Genomic DNA, 19,011 nt, shown 5'->3' with positions numbered 1-19,011 from the left:
CGGCTCCAACACAAGGCAAAGCCTTTTGCCCCGCCCCCTGGGTGTCAATAGGAAGCCCCTCCCAGATACCCCCCACCACCCCGGCATCACGTCAGCCCAACACCTTTTAAACTATGAGTGGCGATAGCGAGGAAGGTCAGAACGCCGTGAAGAGGCCCTCATGCGGTGATTTGAACCTGGACGGAGGAGACGCCTCGTGGGCGTCTAAAACGTCTATAGATAGAAAATTAACTCATCATTTTCCTGCAACACCTTTTCTTTTTTTGGCTATGCCTGCAAAGATAAATGTGTGAGAGTAAGTACATACATGATGCTCCTCAACGAAAAGTTCAACCAGAACATTGATTTTTTTTTGTAACTTCTAATTTTCTACATTTTTATAATTTGTTTTTAATGATAGAAATTTTAATATCGATTATATTGCAGGGACTTTCTGAAGAGATTTAGACCAATTCTAGAGTCCCAACAATCCCCATTGAGCCAGAACGGAGGCGGTGGCAAATAAAAGCTGCCTTTAGCAAAAAGAAACCTTAAGCAGGTCTGAGACTTCATCCTTACAAAAATAGTAATTTGCAAACAATGATTCAAAGACAGAACAGCTGAATTCTGACGTAAAACCAAATAAAAGGATGGATTCATGTTTTTACACTTTTAACAGGACCCCCGGGGAGATTTGGATTTGGTTCAATTAACGGGCATCAATATCTCAAATTTCCTGTTCTTGGTTTTAGTTTTCTGGATAATTTACAGCCCTAATATTCCCTAATCAGAAAGTTCGTTCCGCTTAACACTGCCAGATCACGTGTCATCACATGTTGGTTCTTTCACTACAGGCAAATAAAAGGACAACCTTAAGGAGTCTGGATAGAAAACGAAACCATTTATTTAACATAACTGGATCAGCAGATCAGCTCACACACAAAGCATCAGGTTCAAGTCACAATCACTCACTTTCAGTATATACAGATAGGCACATTCACATTAGGCATTAAAGCCAGCCACAGCGACTACTGGAGGTCCAAACCCGTGGCGAGTTCGGTACCCGCCTCCGAGTCCAGCAGGAAAATCAGCCAGGTTAACCGGGGCGCTTCTGTTATGCTTCAAGTTTGAAGGTTTGGATTTTGGGCTGGTAACACTGAAACCCAGATCGGAAACACGTTTGTCACGACTTTACTCCCAAATTCAAATGAAAAAACAAAACAAAAAAAGATTTCATGAAGACATTTTCTGCATGTTTTTTAAACAAAATACATTTGAAATAAAATGATAAAAAAGGGCATTTTAATCACATCGCATGAAAATTAAGAAATTAAAAGTGGCTAGTTGGCTTTAAATCATGAAAGCTAAAAAAATAAATAAAAAAAATCTAATTCACAACATGACTTGTCTTGTGGTGCTAAAAACCCAAAAAGATGGAGAGAACTATTAACAAGTCAGGTTTCAAATGAAATTCATAAATCTGAAGATGAATGGATGAGGGGGAAAAAAAAACCAAAGCAGAGAGGAAATGTTCAGAACCCGTCTGTGGTTCTGAATCGGCGTCCTTCATCGTAGCCTTTAATGGAGAAGAGAGGCTGCACCCATAAAAACCCCGTCCCAAAGGCAAGATAGTCAAACTCATAAAAGGAGAAATAAATATCAGTCTTTACAATGCTTCTCTGGAGGCGGGGCTTTCCTCTCTCTCCACCTCATTCACCTTACATTAAGAGATATTTACACTGACGCGACCCAATCTGGGCGCAGAACACTCCCGATGCTACATCACAAGAATGAACCCCCCCCCCCCCCCCTTGTGTCCCTTAAAGAAATGCAGCATGTCAGCAGGTCGCCATTAACCCCACGCCACAGAGAGACCAGCCCCTCTTCTGCCACCCTCCCCCGGAACGATCTGGATTTCTGCCCCCCACCCCGCCTGCGGCGCGACGGCTTTGCCTGAGAGCTTCCTGACCGAGCAGCAAAGGGTTGTGGGAGGGGAAGAGGGGGGGGAGGGGGGTTGATGGGATGGGATGAAAGCAGCCAAATAAATGGAGATAATTTTTGCTTTGCTCCGACAGATAATTTATAAAATGCTTCAGAAAGTCCAACTGGAGGTTTCCATGACAACGTCAGCACGGGATTAAACTACAATCATGACATTACACCCGCCCATGCAACCACCTGTACTGGTGCACTGGTGTGCCCTTACATTGATTACTTATTGGGTATCACGACACGCCCACATTCTGTCACTGGAAATGTTTACTGATACATGAAATAAATAAATTTAAAAAAACAAATGACCAACAGAAGACAATGACACAGCGGTTTTTAGTCTATTAGTGTGATGATGCAGAAAATCTGGTGAGGCATCAGACGCGGCTGAAGCACGCGGGACAGGAAGTGGATGCTGAGGGTTTCTTTTAAGGGTGCAGTCAGGACAGTTTCCACAAACCAGTCATTTCTATGAGAAACAAACCTTGACCTCGACGACCTCCAACCAGACTGGGCTTCGACACAAAAACCTGTCCGTGTCCATTGGTGAGAGAAAGGTGCCAAAAAAACACACAAAAAAACAATAATTTTTAATTGTTTGGCCAAAAAACATGCTGCAAGGGGGGGGGGATTTGGCTGTAGTTTGCACTTCAAACCGGCGTGTTTTCTGCAACACGAGGTTCAATTTCTTCAGTAAAATCCAGCCCGACCGCATCTTAGCGACGCCTTGTGTTTCCCTGAGCAGGAAGTCCGACAATAACTACGACCTGATTTGTTAAAATTCACCGACCGACCCAGACATTTGAAAATGACACCTCTGCTTCCACACATCAGCAGAAGTGATCAAACCGCCATCAAGGAAGTAGCAGCAGCCAATTGTACGCTGCCACTTCCCCGGTGGGTGGAGTCAAAGAGGCAGGAAGCTCCACCCTGTTCCTTTCTCCTGCAGAACATTTAGTGTTTGAGAATCCCTTAAGATGAAAATTTGAAAAAATAACATTGCATGTGTAGCATAATTAGCTGCTACAAAAAAACCCAAAACCTCCATGTTTGTAATTTTTTAGGTTTTAAGCTGACATAAAAAAAACGCGCGGAAGATGAAATCCAGCTTCCAGCCTCACAGTTCTGGCTTCCTTCATCTCCTCCTTAATGAATCACTGTAAAAACAAAGCCGCTCTTCTGACCCCCTGGTCTCCACACAGCGATGACGAGGAGGTCCCTTCCAACCTGTTAGCTGTTGCAGATTTTTTTTAAAGCAGGGCTCTGGATGAGAATTTTACGTTTGTCTGAGCGTCATAAACACGATCCATCGCTTCTAAATAATCATCAACTTTGCTTTTCTGTCAAATCGAACCGTTTTACCAAACCGCAGCTTCACCTCCTTCATCCTGTCCACTAGAATAATTCATACGTTTTTGATCCTCCTCTTCTTTTATGACCAAAAAGAGAATAAATCCATACTTCCCGATTATGAATCCATCAACCGAGGCTTTGGGCTGCTCTTCGTCACCATTTTCATCTTCCTTGAACCCGTTAAAAAGACGCCACCATCAGGAGGAAAACAGCAAGTCCACGAGGAGCAGATGGAGGATTAGACGGAAGGAGGAGGAGCGAACACACAAGCTATCCTCTAACTGTTCATGCTCTTCTATCAGAAGTCCAGGGACTGCTATTCGCCCCCATCCTCCTCCTCCTCCTCTTCCTCCTGGTGCTGCTTGTCTGTGTAAACGTCCCTGACCAGGAGGACCCGGGTGAGGAGGCTCTCCAGAATGGAGCGCTCCAGCGGAGTGGAGCTGAACCACACTGAGCCGTCGGGACCGCAGTCCGGATCGGGCAGAACATAGAAGACGTCCAGACGCTCTCGCAACGACGTTGGGCTGAGGAAGAGGAAGAAGAGAGGAAGAGTGAAGGCGGGTGGAGACAAGAGTCTAGTGTGAACGACTGGAATCTAGGATCATTCAGAAACTTTCTCTTCTTCTAGTCCTCATATTTCAATCGTCAGCACCGAGCTTCAGGATGTGAACAGCAACATGTTTTAATCATAGGACTGGTGTTTCTTCTTTAATTTGAAGACTAGGGACAAACTATGATTAACAATCATCGGTGAATTACATTAAAACCCCGTCAAACCCACCACTTGGATCTGTAGAGGTCGTAAAGGTGACACTCGTGCTTCTTAACGGGGCAGCGCATCGTTGATCCTCCCGAGTCGTCGTCCGCTTCGTAATCCTGACTGTCCTCCATCTTCCGCTTCCTTTTGTTGGACTCCGTTTGCACTGAAGAGGACAAAACGAAACATTTCTTCAGATCATTTGAGATCGAGACCGACCCGCTGAGCTAAGTGTGCACGCAGCGGGCCTCACCGTGGTGATCCTGAGAGATGGAAGGCACGCGAATGCAGACGCTGGTCTCCTTGGTGACAGGATGGACGGTGTCAGGGCCGTAGACGTTGGCGAAGGAGAGGCGGAGGTGCTGCTCCACGGTGCGCAGGCCGAAGTATTTGGTGTTCAAGTAAACCAGAGAGCGCAGCAGAGCGGCGGCGCTCTGCTCACCGAGCTGCCGGCTGCTCCACAGGCTCTGCTCCTCCACGCGACCCCACAGCGAGCCTGGAGGGGAGGCGCGAAGACGGGAGACACAAACCTGTTAAATGGGAACTTCAGCTGTCCTAATCTAAATAAACTGACTGCGTTCACTCTAAACCAGCAGTTTATGATAATAAATAAAATGGAATATAAGTTATGTATTCTTTCTGTGCGGTTCGGTACCGACTGACCCATGGACCAGTGCCAGTCCACGACCCGGGGGTTGGGGACCACTGCTCTGAAGGGCTAGAAGGCCACCATGTGGCGATCCCATGTCCTCATACAACATTACAGTGAAATCATGACATCTCATGATGTGAACAGCAGAAGAGTTCTAATCACTGGACACGGCTTGTTGGGTTGTTTAAGGAAGCATCTGTTAGAATCTAGTGGATCCTCATATCGGTCCCATCCGGATCTAATAATCTAAAACCCAGTTTTGTACCTAACTTTTGTCGGTCTGTTCGGTTGCACTCACCGTCGGGGAGCACGCTGGGCTGCCAGTCTTTCAGGATTCTGTTCACCTCCTCTCCAAACTGCTGGTAACACGGGTCACTGAACAGGTCATCCTTCCGGCCTTTGGCGTGGAGGTGCTTCAAACACACACAAAATACTCATTTTTTAGAATTTAAAATGAAGCCAGCTGTGATCCGTGTCACACAGATCATAACGTGTCCTCATATTTAAAGTGATCATCACTGTTTTTATGAATGTGAACAGCAAAAAGTTTTAATCACCGGACACTCAAATCCAAACATCAAACATATCTGGAAAACAATTTTTTTTACACCTAACATCCTCCATTTCAGGAAAAAGCCCAGGATGACACATTTTTAAGAGGGGAAGGAAGCTCACCAAAGTAGGCCGGAAAAAGTTTCAGCTCTCTTTCAAATTTCAAAATTTACATTGATAAAATCTACAAACTTTTTTTGGTTTTGTTTTCTTACATTTTCCAGTCAGAAAAATCCAAATCCAGAGAACTCCAAACGTTCCTGAGCTCCTTTCTGCAGCCATGCTTCTGCTGCTGCTCACATGTGAGACAAAAGGAGGAAGCCTGTGCGCTTGTCTGATGGATCCTACTGGAAACAGCCACTCTGACTTTGGTTCCTACCGCCAAAGTGACTGGAGATAAAAAACTACCAAGCCTCACTTGTATTTCTTATAATTACTACATGTGAATATTTATAAATTTTTATTGTGATTATTAGTTTGAGATTATTTTATAAACTATATTTTCACGATTAGACTGTGATGACTTATCAATGCAGCATAACCTCCTAATAAATGCTTCTGCGTGTTTTTGATCTTTGGTGTGGTTTTTATTTCGGTGATGTTGTGGGTTGGGCGCTCGTGTTTGATCGTGTGTTTTCTGGACCGACCTGCTGGATTCCCAGGCAGAGGTAGAGGATGCTGTCTGCAGAGTATCGCTCCCCGCCAGGCCTGCAGACCTCCCTGACGAACTGGGACAGAGCCAAGTTCAGCTCCTCTGGAGTCAGCGACAACAGGTTGCTTTTACTCCGAGCTGCAGGAGACACAAACAGATGGTTAAGCATGTTTTTTTTTGTTTTTAAATCTGAGTAACTCTCGTTTCCCCGGTGTTTACCCGCTTTAACGTTCTCCTTTAATTTGCTGCCATCTGATTGGTCAGAGCCAGAGAGGGCCCAGCGTTTCCAGGCGTGGATGCCATATCGAGCTTTGAGGGGCAGCGATCGTCCTCTTGAGGGACTGTCTGGAGGAAGGGAGGACCCCGGACCGTCCTCCACCGCCTGCCTCTTGTTCCCCTGCAACACAAAAAACACGTCAATCAAAACCTGGCACACAAAGAAACGTGTGAAGTCCTCACGCGTCGTTGTGCCCACTTGTCGTCTAGGCTGAGGGCGAGGTGCCGGCTGCTCCTCCTTCTCCTCCGTCAGGACCGGAGGCAAAGAGAATCCCATGTCCTCATCCATCCCCTCCAGGACCGGAACAGGATCCGAAGCTGAGGCACGGAACAGCGGCTGAATTATTTCCTCATTGTTACACAGCGAGAACACAAACAGGATATGCTCCTTCAGATTTAAAGGTTTTACAGAACGTGCTGTCACGACTCAGCATTTTTAATTCAATGGTTCATTGTGGAGACATTGTGAGTCCAGAGCTTCGGGTACAGATAAACAGTGTTTATGTTCCATTGTGTTTTGCGTAGAATAAATACCGGCAGTGCGACAGCCGAGAATGTGTTTGTGTAATGTTATAATTAATGTTTGGTTATAAAAGCCCAATGTGTCTTTTATCAAAGGTTAGAAGTGTGTCACAGTAATGGTTTTTTGTTAGAGCCATACAGCCAGTATTTACCTTGAGGGAAATCGGCCTCCAGGTCCAGGTTGGGCTCATACTTCTCCTCTTCCTCCTCTTCCACCTCAGAGCCGGTCCGGGACGACTCCTTGCCTCCAACCTCCCTCTTCACCACCGGCTTTACATCTGGAATAGCCAGGTACGTCAACATGGTCAACATTCGCTGCTTATGGAACTCTGGGCTACTGTGGAGCTCCGCTAAGTCGGCGTCGGGAGGTGATTTCCAGAGATGAAATAAAATCTAAACTGGACTAGATATGAAACCAGTTTTATTTGGACCCCTCAATTCACCTGGCTTCCTGTCCTCTGTGGTCCCTTCATCCGTAGGGTGCTGGTTGGTCTCCGGAGAGTTGGAGGGCACTTTGTTTTTCATGTCGTCCACGGTTTGGATCATCTGTTCCGCCCCCTGTAGGCTGGTGGGCAGAACCACAGGCACAGGAACCTGGACCAACATAACACACACCAATCAGCGACCATTGATCATTTTCTGACCTGTAAAGTCTCCTAATGTTGCTTGGATTATATTTTTTCTGAATACAAACCTAATCTAATTTTTTAGACTAATGTCTTTGTTATTACATAACCCCCGCCCCCCTCAACATTGATTTTTTTTTTTTACATAATTAGTCCAACTGGAGTAGGGGATCATGTCTTACCGGTACAGGCAGAGTGACTGGAGCGGGGGTAACCTGGGAATACATGTTCATGGGAATGGGAATGAAGACAGGCACAGGTATGGGTACAGGTACATACTCCCTCTTTACACCATCATCTACATCTGTGGACACAGATATGCCGAATTATAACTTCACACATGAAAATCAGTGTCGGTCCTAATGGGTCAGAAAAGAAATGATCTCACAGCTGAGCAGCAAAACAAAAATACAAAACCTTTTAAAGTTACCTGACTAAAGCTAGCTAATGCTAACTTATTCAAAAACATCATGGTTGTCCACTTGTAGGACTCTTTACCTACCTGTCTGTAACAGTTTGCTCTGCATGTGGGGTTTGCAGTAGGTCGCCTTGGTCAAGGTGAGCGGCTTGCAGAGCACCGCTTTGTTCTTGACGTCTCTCAGCAACCCACCACCAGCGTACGCGACGGAACCCTGGTTCACCATCTGCAGCGGAACAGAGTAAAACTTTTAACGTGCAGGTTCGATAGGTTGGATTCCACCACTCCCACGAAATTAGTTTTTATTACAGTCATTTGAATATTTCTTATATTTTATTTACCCCCACTTTAGTCCCTTGAAATTCAATTCCTGTTGAGAAGAAAAATGAAATACATCATCATCATGAAGAAATCCTGAGCATAACAGTAAAAAAAAAACCACACACACACACACACACACTGAGTACCCAGGGTGGTGTTCTCGGGGCCCTTCTGTGTGACCATGATGGGCTCATTCTGCTGGCAGTAGAACTTCAGCAGACAGTCCTGATCGCAGAACTGCTTCACCTCCGATCTCCACATCACAGACTCCGTCAGGTTCCCCTGAACCTTACAGCAGTCGCATCTCGCCGCCTAGTGGCCAAACAGGGTACAGTTCCACCAAGGTCACAAAGACGTTCCGTCTCCATTTATTCAAGGTTACAGCGAGCAGTGAGCTGGAGCGGACCTTATGGTACCAATCGTGGAACTTCTTAGCACACGTCTCGCTGCAGAAGTCCCGAGTCGTGCCACCGAATTGCCGAGTCACGCTTCTTTTACAGAGCTGATTGCAATGGTTACAGCTGACACACTTCAGGCCCAACCGTCGGATAAAGTCTTGCTTGAATAAGAGTTTACATCCTGGGAGAAAAAAAAAACAGAAAAAAAAAGAAATAAACAAAATGATGATTAAATGGCAACAGAGAAAAATCCAGGGTTACATCAGATCTACAAACAAGATCTTCACTTAAAATAACAGGGATTATTGAATAGCCGGATTACAGCCACACCAAATAAAAGACATTAAAAACCCGAGTCTGGCCACCGCTCTGTCAGACCACATCAAACCGGTCGAGTGCTTGAACAGACTACCTTCACTGCAGAAAGGCTTCTTGACGTCAGAGAACTTGACGGTCTCGTGAAGCGTCTTCTCCTCCTGACAGTACTCGCAGAACGTCACGATGCAGTGCAGCTTCTTGTAGTCCTCACAGCAGGCCTTACTGCAGAACTGATAAACCTTGTCCTGCAGACACACATTAAAATCAACCTCATGCACCCATTCCGGTTCAGTACACAGCCTTTTCTGCTGACTCATGTGCAACGTCATCGAACTAGATTTTACAGTCACTTTTCTAGGAGGTAACCAGTCGATTACAGAAGGAGCAGATTCTCACCTCCCACTCCAGAGTCTCCGGCTTCAGGCTGAAGGTTCCTCGGCAGTAGTTACACTTCAACTGGATCGTGTTGTTACCGGTGGAGACAGGCGTCTGTCCATTGGTGGCCGTTTGAATAGTAGCATTCTGTTTAAAAAAAAAATTGTGAAAAACTATGCTGCTAATAAAAGGACGCAACCTTTTGTGTCCGGAGATCTGACAGGTTAAGACGGGGAGCCCACCTGGAACTTGGTAACGCACTGCGAGCTGCAGAAGTTGAGGATGTTTCCCTCGGGCAGCGTGGCCTGGTACTGCGGTAACGAGTTCCTCTTACAGAAGTGGCACGAGGGTTCTGTGTCTGCAAACAGACGGAGACGTTCAACGTTGAGCAGAAATGCACCTGGTGCAAATATTTCAGCAGAACGACGATTGGATTTTGCTGATGCTGCGAGAACGTGTCACGACTCAACCTGAGACACCCCCCCCCCCCCGACCCTTGAATGTGTTGTTAGGATCGTGTGGCCCAGTCACTCACTGAGGAAGGTGCTGGAGGTCAGTTTGCCTTTGTTCATGCAGCCGACGGAGCAGAAGGAGCCCATGGTGCCGCTCGAGCCGAAGCTGTGGAGCACCTCGCCCGTCTTGATCAGCGTTTTGCAGGTCAGGCACGTCGCGAGTTTACTGTGTGCCTGGAAACACGGAGGAAACAAACAATCAGTCATCTTTGTGTAGTGTTCCTGATCCATCCTGACTCACTGCAGCGAATCGATCGCACCGACTCGGACCTGCAGCTGGGTCCGCCATACCTGCTTGAACTCCCTGATGCATTTGTGACAGCAGAAGCGCTTCTGTTGGCCATCCACAAGCAGGAAATGGTTGGCCATCGCTCGGCTGGGTAGGTAGTCGCCACACTGCTCGCAGCAGTTCATGATCAGCCCGTTGGCCCGGCGGTAGACGTTGAAACAGGCGTCGCTGCAAATCTTATGGGTCACGTTCTTGAAGCTGACCTCGTGTCGGATCTGCGGACGGAAAACAGATGGGAGTGTGAGAGCTACGTTAGTGCGCTAATGCTAAAGTCGCTTAGCTTGAATTATTTGTCCTTCAGAGGTTTGTTAGTACAACCATTAAGTTTAATATTCACACTTCAGAATTTTTTTTTCATTTCAAAAAGTATTGCAAATGATTTTAGGATGCCACAAATGTGGAGAGCTCTGGTTGCTAGGTAACAATAAGAGGGTTCGTGCAGTTTGTGAGAAGTAAAAAAATCCAATAAATCCTTGTATTATAGATGGATTTGGAAAAATTTAACTTTTTAAAATTCAACCTTGAGAATTTTCTTGCTTGTCAAAGTTTACACACTGAAGTCAGACAGGTGTGTGTGTGTGTGTTCATTTAGCCACGCAGACCGACCTCTGTGAGAATGCCACAGACGGTACATTTGGTTTTCAGGCCTGATTTGGGTGGGTTCTGCTTGTTCTCGTAGGCGCCGAGGCAACCCGTGCTGCAGAACTCCTGGAAGGATTCGCTGGAGTCGACCTGGGCCACGATGGTGCCCTTCATGTTGGTGATGTCTCTGACAAACAAAAGAACGAAACCATCACATCACACAGGAAGAGACACGTCAAAGCTGATCAGTTAAAGAAAAGCAAACAAAATACTTCTTTTCTATTCAGACTCACTTTTTGCACATGGTGCAGCTCTTCTTGGGGGCAGGTTTGTGCGAGAAGGCGGAGAGACAGGTGGTGGAGCAGAACAGGTGAGTGGAGCCTTTGCGCTGGTAGGCCGTCTGGCCTTTCTTCAGAGGCTTTTTGCAGTTAGCACAGGTGACCTGAGTTCAGCAAACACAAGGCAGTTTTATGACAATTTATAACAGCCATATACAGCCTGAGAAGATCAGCTGTAGATCCACCGGCCAGATGCCACAAACACACATTTTTTACACAATCCCATTTAATTAAAGGAAAACAAATCCTATTTCTGAGCATTCATCACTAATCTTTAACTAAACCAGATGTTCATCTTAACGCTTTCCTGTAAATAATGAAGGCGGAGCATCACCTTGACTGTCCGGGGTTGGGGCTGGGTGCCTGAGGAGGAAGTAGACGAGGAAGACTGGCCTGGAGGTTTGGGCAGTGAGGTGGCCGGTGACGGCGAGTCCACCCCCGTCTGCTTTTGATTGCGAGGGACCGAAGCCGACTGGGAGATCCAAGAATCTGGAGGGAAACAAAGACACGCGTTCAGCTTTAGAGTCAGATCCTCATAACGTGATTCCACTCCACTGGATTGAGTTGAGAGTGGGAAACTAGGAAGCATCCCAACAACAGTCCTCCTCAGTGTGACAGCAGGGTACCACTGCCCTCAACAGCACCACCTGGAGGCCATGTGGAGACACACAGGAACAAAACGCTGACTCAGACCCGCTCCAGTAGGCCTGTGAGGCAGCAGAACTGTCCCGTGAAACAAGAAACTACCGAGGTCTTGTGCACGTCGACTTTCAAGGAGCAAAAAAAAAATTTTTTTACTGGATCCTCTAAACGTGTCTGAATTAAACAACAGCTCACTGTTCAGCTGTAGAAAAGATTTATTTAGATTAGACTTTAATGATCCTTGGTTTGAATTATTACGGATGTATTTATAGAGCAATGGTCTTTTCTTCCACCACGCTATGACAGCGACGCATGACATAGAGCTATGCCTGCTCGTTATGATACCCTATCGATGAAGCACAAAGACGTCCGTCTTACCCAGCAGCGATGCAGCTTGTTACCGAGCGTTCTGACCAAAAACAGCTCCGCATTAAAAAAACTAAAAGATCCTGTGAAGGAGACGGTGACACAAACCCAACCTAGAACGTCACACAGGAAGTCCGAGTGGATTTTGAAGGACTAATCACAGAACGAAGGACTGATGAGTGTTTTGTGACGGATAAACCAATAAAGGCTTCCCATTTGCCTGGAGGAGCACTCGATCGGTTTGTTCTGTTCAGACTTCCTGGGATTAAATGATTCAATCCCTTGGTGATTAATCCACCCCAGTGGTGCTTGATCTTGGATGGGGGGGGGTGTGGGGGAGTCGGTGGGTTGGCCGGATCAGAGTCGGCCTTCATCCTCTTATAAGGTGAGTGTTTTTAATCTGTATTGAGGACGAGTTATTCTACAGGATTTTATATTTTTCACAATGGGATTCTGATACGGTTTTCATTTAAAGTATCAAAATCCGACTTCCAAACTGGATTCAGTTTCAAAAAATGGAGGAACACATCATCAGCTGTTAACCACAGGACCATCCGATGGGTCCTCCTCCTCTGGGGAAGGCCCTCCGACGTCGATCCGGTCTGGGAGTGGGATACGAGTGGATTTTGTGTCCCCTACCTGCGGTTGAAACTGCGATTAAAACGCCACAGGTGTTTGTTACCTGCTCTGTTGTGGGTACCCGTTTCGCCATTCTGCGCCAGCTGGCCCACGGGGCCGGAGCCCCGCCCTGGGTTGAAGGAGGCGGTGGGACGCCCAGGTGGGGTGTCGGGATTCAGGCTGAAGGCGCTGCTGATCTGCAGACCGTTTTCCTCCACCTGGCCTTCAGCAGCCTGGACAGAGCAAGTCGTCGGGAGTTAGTTTGAACAACGGTAACAAGAAAACCAACAAGATCTACGTTGAACCAAGCAAGGCTAATTTAACTAGGAGCTGCTTGTGCAAGTAAGATGAATAAATAATGGCATGAGTGCAGTGGTGTCATTAAAAAGGGATCATGATGCACTCCCTCAAGAGGGAACAGCAGCTTCCATTAACGGCTACAGGTGCAGAACTTCTACTGAAGCCACCAGGAGACAAAAGGTTTGTGGGGTGTTGACATGAAAACACTCCGGTGGCAGAGACGGAAATGATCTAAGAGGACTACACATGAACTTTGTGGTGATTCTTACATCCACCTCCTTCCCCTGCAGTGATGTCACTGAGGTTATCATCAGGTTCATGTCTGCCGGGGCGTCCGCTGGATGTGGTGGCGTGTTTACAGCGGAGGCGCTTCCTTTCTGGCAGCTGGAGCCCAGCGTGGTGACGCTGGCAATCCTGATCTCTGAGTCAGGCTCGGTGCTGCTCAGGACACCTGGGGAGTGGGAGGCAGAGGAGCCTCCGGGGTGTGCTGGCGAGGATGGGGAAGCGTCTTTCTGCTCGGAGTCCTCCTCGTCGTCGATGACGATCGGTTCCGGTGCTGTGGTTGGAGGCTTGGGAGGCGCCGCCGTCACCGCCGCCGTGGATGTGATGGAAGACGCCGGAGAGCTGGGGGTGTTGGAAGGCATCGCTGCTGAGGTGTCTGAAGCCGCCTCGGCGGCAGCTGGCTCTGGGCAGTCTGTGTGGGGCGTGTCTTGGGAAGGGGTTGTGGCAGAAGGCTGGGGGGGAGTTGTCGTCTCCTCCCCCTCCACCTCCTCCTCCACCAGAACCACATCATCGTCATCATTGTCCTCTGTGCCACCCTCCTTTGTGGCTCCATCTTCTGTTACCATGGAAACTGCATCCCCAGCCTCCTCTGATGGGGGTGTGGTCTGTTGCTGGGGGGCAGGAGTTGGGTCCATGGGCTCCACCCACTCCCCTGCCTCTTCTGCTACGACAGGGTTTGGTTCTGAGCCCCCGTCCATCGCTAAGGCAACCACCTGGCAGCGACAAACAGAAGGCGGTTATCAGACAATTAAGCAAAGCCGCCATGTGTGACAGCTGTGCAGGTAGCGCAGGTATCCCCCACCCCCATCCCAATGCACCAGGGAGACCAGCGCCGCTGTTGGTGACCACGCTGTGTGTTGTCTGTGGCATCGGTGGACAAACAGAACGATCTTTTCATCAAACATCTTCATTTCTTGTCTTTACAGCCACGTAAATATGGGAGATATCGATCATGATAGGAACAGAAATATTCCTCCAGGTAGAAACCGACCCGTCGACAAGCCTGTCCTACAATATTAAATCAAAACTATGGCCCGTGTCCTCCATCACGCCTCTGCCGTGGTGTCACACCTCCGTGCTAAGCTAAAGGTGACCTGCAATTCATGCTAGCAGGACACGTGGAACATGTGAATTTTTTCACGTGTGCGTGCTTGATGAAAACAAAATAAGAAATAAAAGCTCTTTGTCAGACACACGGCCTCCAAACCCCATTAAATGATTCATAACGGGAACTCCTCGGTGACTCTACGGCGCCGAGGTTTTGACGATGATCGAGACTTGGGCTCAGAAATCTCGTCATCGACTTTTATAACGGGGTTAAACTTGGCGACGGATCCATCCGTGCTTCAGACGGTTCTGATCTGCAGCGGTGGCGGCGATGTTCTCCTGGCTGGATGGAGACTCTGGGAGCGTTATGTGCCTGCCCAGCAACGGGGACACCGTCGCTCCTCCCTCCTCTTCCTCCCCTCCTCTTCCTCCTCGCCGCCACATCCCTTCTCTCAACTGCTTTAACTCTTCCTCGTCTCTGCACCCCTTTACCTACACGTCTAGCAATCCTTCTTTCTTTTCTCACCTGCTTGCCTTTTCACATCCCTCCATTCTCTCCTGCTTCCCACTCCTGTAGAGCTTCTCCCGTTGCCCCCGGCAACTGTTGAGGCTACACCTTGGTTGCTGTGGTAACGGTAAACCCTACCACCACCACCACGGGGACTTGTTCTCTGCGCTCCACATTTGGGAGCCGTTGAGTTAGCCAAGGCAGGATGAATGATTTGGACGCAACTCCGTAAGATGCTGAAATAATTAACGGCCCCTGAGTGATGCACGGGGGGGACCCGGTGTGAAACTGCGAGCGACGGTGACGTATGACTAAATCTGGGCTTCGGAGGTGTCCACAAATCTAAAAGAGAGGACAAACAATGACATATGTTGTTGGCTGATTCGCTTCCACGCTCAGGAGGATGAGGAATGACTCGCAGCTCTTCGATCTGCTTCCGTCTAAACCTCATTCTCATGTTAAACAGCAGCGGGGATCGCCGTGAGCCACGCTAACCGTCACGTCTGACAGCTGCAGCACACACACACACACACACACACTCACACACATACAACCCCGTGCGCGCCGACAGACACACTCCTGTGCTGCTGATCCTGGCGGCTCGGTGCTCCTCGCCCCACGGCGGTCGCTCCTATACACAGACGGGCCTGTGAAGTTCTTACGTTGGCGCCACACAGGAAGCCGGGTCAACGCCTTGACATCACTGCAGCAGCCATTTCTGCCCCAGCAGGGGGGCGCATCAGTAAATATCGCAGCAGCACAGCGAGGAAGGCCTTCAGGAGAGGGAGCACCACCGCAGCTTCCTGCAGATCTCACAACAAACTCTTCACGTCGACTAATTTTGGCGAATTGTTTTTTGGTGTGTTCCGCTCTTTACGCCTCGGTACCTGACCCAACACCTGCTTCTCAATCAGTCCTAAAGGTGCTGCATCCATGACCTTGATTGAGATAAATGAACAATTATTTTTACATGCTTTTCAATCCACATGACGACGCTCTACGTCGACCAAACGACGAAACTTTAACAGAGTTTCTTTAAATTTTATGCTGTGTCATCCCCACTGATCCAAAATGTGCATAGATGGCCGACGCAGCATGATTAGTAGGCATGAGCACCTATCCTCCAGCTCATGACCGAACAAGGCGTTGTTCGCTCGGCGTTCATAAATATTCACAACCTGACTTCTCCGTCTGGGGTTAAAACATTTAGAATACAGTACGCACCGACGTGACACACAAAACACTGGAGGGCCGTTCAGCGTGACCATGTGACAGGAAGCACAAGCCCAACAGCGTGACATTCAAGATCAATCAGACGTTCTCCAGTGTTCAACAAAGGGAACGGGTTTCCAAACGGTTCTCCAACGGCGTGGGAGAACCAGATTCAAGATGGTTATTTTCCGTTCCCATGACGCGTCCAGGCGATGTGCGTTTAAGGTTGTGACTCGTCTGCATGCGACCAGAGCGGAACAAAACCGTGTTCCGGCTCTTAGTCTGGATCAATGCGTGAAGCTGATCAGTGTTGCTGTGAGGGGGAACCGGTCCAGACTGCATTGCAGAGCTGAACGCAGCCCTGAGAAACCAAGCTCCGGCATTAATGAGCTCCCACCGACCTCTGCTACGTCACCTCCACCCGGAACACCCGGTGGACGGAGGTGGGCCGGGACAAGCGCCTCTCAGGACATCAACAGCTGGGCCTGACCCCCCATTCACCCCACCAGGGCCACATCATCACCTACCATAGGTACACCCCCTCCCTCCACCTTCCCAACACAGCAGCTTCCTTGCAATCAAGTTGGCACCACCCTCCCCGCAAGTCACAAAAAGGTGGAGACATGCAGCTGTTTGCGCCAGTTGCGCAGAGAACAAGCGATTAATAACGAGCCACGGGCACAGATGATTACATAAGGCTTATGTCACTGAGTTGGGATGCGTAATGCGCAGCCACCAGAACATCCCCGCGTCCGGGTGAGGTTCTAAAATGCAAACGCTTACCTGCCAGCTGGATGCGGTTCTAAACCCTGACTATTCTGGGCTCCATTCGGACACGTTAGACAACCAACCCGGGGGTGGGGGTGGGGGGACAGCCTGTACCCGGGCTGCCAGGGTCTTCTTCCGTCCCCCCTGGATGTGCCCTTGATTATCAACACTGAGCTCCACGACCAGCCCCGAACAGGTCCCACGCCGATTTTGATCCGAGCCTCCCTGACCCGCTCCTGCTCATGTTCTAACATTTCTCAAACATGACTGTGGAGAGCAGGTCCAAAACTTTATGAAAGGAACCATAAAACAGGATCAGCGATACCTGCGCTGCGCAAACACCCCCCCATAAATAACCAGGTGAATAAAGGCGCTATCTGGGGCTTCCAAGTTGGGACCCAGAAGAAACGTGGTTCAGCGTGTTGCGTTCCGTTCCCACCCCCTGCCCTTCCTGGCGCAAACAGCCATTGGATTAGCGGCGGATCGATGGGAGGAGAGCAGACACCGACTGCGCCACGGTGAAAACGCCGCAAATATTTTTATTTATTTATTTTATTTATTTTTTAAAAGCATCGTTTAATAAGGGCAGCGCCATAAATAACCAGAAACCAAACGACGCACATTGACACGCAGTTTCAATCTCCTAACGCCCTAATGTCTGGCAACGTGTAATGTTTTTTTTATTTTTTTTTATTTTTTTTTAAACCCCACCGACGCCTTCTAGTCCACTTTCGTATTTCTGAGCGGGCGTATGCCGGGGCGACCCAACCGAACCCGGAAATCGAATAAAAAAGCCCGATTCTTACGATACCTGTGACGGTGGGGTTTTAATTGAAAAGTTGCCCTGCACGTCCAGCCTGGCGCAATCAGTGGCAAATATATCGGGCCACCGCCAGGGGCGCCCTCGCGTTAAGAATCACATGAACCGCCTTCATTTCTGTCATGCGGTGGTAAACAACGCGGCCAAAATAAAGCCCCGCATCGTGTTTAAACTGGTCTCTAAGGAGATAACGTGACTCAGAACCAGGTACGAACCCATTAATATCACAAGCTGATAGACACCCCCACCCCCCCACGTCCTCCCCCGGCGGAAAACAGCACCGCCGTCCGCCATTAAGGATCCAACTGAACAATACTGGAGGCTGGAGGCGGCAGCGGCCACGGCGTTACAGAGCAGGGCAGCACATCTCAAATCAACTGTTTATTGATCCCTAAACGTGTCTTCTCGTCCCAGCGCAAGCCGTGGGAGAGTCTGTGGAATTGTGCTGGACAACCCGCACAAGTTCCACAAACTTTTAGTAATTGGGTGTAAAGCTGGAATATTTTGTAAAAAAAAAAAAATTAAAAAAACACAAGGTGTGTGAATCTGGCTTACCGGAGTGCTGCTCGGAACGCTGTAGCGCCACTTTTGTGCCTGGATATTAATTCCGGGGAGCGCGTGCGCACAGTGTAGAACTTTCCACTTTCCGTCCAAAGATCGTGTAACACGAAGATGATTCACTCCGTAGGGGGGGGGGGGGGGGACAGCGCTGACGCACGCCGGTGAGGCGCCTAATGAGAACGTACCTGTTATTTTCGCTAATCCCAGGACGACCCACCGGTGGCTTTACTAATATTTCTAAATTGTGTATAAGTAATATATTAATGTTTATATGTTTTTATAGTCTAGCAGTGCTCCCTGGTCCGTCAGCTCTCAAGTGACCTTTTGTGCTCAGCAGCCATTTTGAATATTTAGATTGGAAGGTCACACATTTTTTTAATTAAAATGAAAAAGGGAAGCTTGTAATTGTATGTTTCTAGTTTGTATGTTCAATGTGGACCAACTGTAGATGACCACTGTGGTGTTGGACCTCATCTGGGAGGTTTAGAAGAGATTGAAGTGTCCTTCTGGATTGGAAACTACAATCCATTAAAAATACTGCAAAGGCAGCAATCATCAACACACACCAACGCCAGCTTTTCAGTAAAACCTGAATCATAAGAAACTAGGAATTGTGGTTTTTCCCCCCCCACTAAATATGTTTTAATCCCTCAGATTCAGAATGTGGATCCCACTTCACAAGATGAAGGACAAACAGCAATCTATGGGGATCAAATCAATTTCAACTGCAGTCAGTTACTGAACAGAAATTACATGGAAAATGTTGTAATTAGATTGAAATTTTTTAAAATAATAGTTACAGGCAAGAAAAAACATTTAATTTCAAAACATTTGACACAAATAGATTAAATTTTGCTAGTTCATCACATACAATTTGTAACTAAAGCAGAATGCAATGCATTCTGAACAGGCTCTTCCGCGAACACATGTGCTGAGTGAACGTGCCGTGGTGCAGTGACGTCATCGTCTCAACTG

At 48.1% G+C, this 19,011-nt stretch overlaps 1 protein-coding gene across 3 annotated transcripts; it reads right to left on the bottom strand.

Annotated features, from left to right (window-relative positions):
• Window positions 1–865: 865 nt before the first annotated feature.
• zmym2 (zinc finger, MYM-type 2) lies at window positions 866–18,112 on the bottom strand. 3 transcript variants are annotated; one of them, XM_068328457.1, is made up of 25 exons: window positions 18,031–18,112; window positions 13,108–13,833; window positions 12,603–12,771; window positions 11,247–11,401; window positions 10,868–11,016; window positions 10,599–10,761; window positions 9,995–10,207; window positions 9,727–9,877; window positions 9,434–9,549; window positions 9,213–9,338; window positions 8,911–9,061; window positions 8,507–8,679; window positions 8,247–8,412; window positions 8,121–8,149; window positions 7,864–8,005; window positions 7,544–7,665; window positions 7,179–7,329; window positions 6,888–7,013; window positions 6,413–6,531; window positions 6,157–6,334; window positions 5,933–6,075; window positions 5,032–5,146; window positions 4,335–4,577; window positions 4,106–4,247; window positions 866–3,848 (listed from the first exon to the last, which is right to left on the bottom strand). In XM_068328457.1, the coding sequence occupies exons 2-25, from the start codon at window positions 13,816–13,818 to the stop codon at window positions 3,641–3,643; spliced, it is 4,161 nt and encodes a 1,386-aa protein (XP_068184558.1). In that variant the 5' UTR covers window positions 13,819–13,833; window positions 18,031–18,112; the 3' UTR covers window positions 866–3,640. The 3 variants fall into 3 exon arrangements, 2 of the variants coding, with proteins under 2 accessions (XP_068184558.1, XP_068184557.1); XM_068328456.1 differs by having other exon boundaries at window positions 5,933–6,334; XR_011037655.1 differs by lacking the exons at window positions 866–3,848; window positions 4,106–4,247 and having other exon boundaries at window positions 4,555–4,577; window positions 5,501–6,075.
• Between the last annotated feature and the right edge of the window lie 899 nt (window positions 18,113–19,011).

This window comes from Antennarius striatus, chromosome 12 (assembly GCF_040054535.1).
Source record: "Antennarius striatus isolate MH-2024 chromosome 12, ASM4005453v1, whole genome shotgun sequence".
NCBI lineage: Eukaryota > Metazoa > Chordata > Actinopteri > Lophiiformes > Antennariidae > Antennarius > Antennarius striatus.
This window is presented reverse-complemented; position numbering and strand designations above follow the sequence as displayed.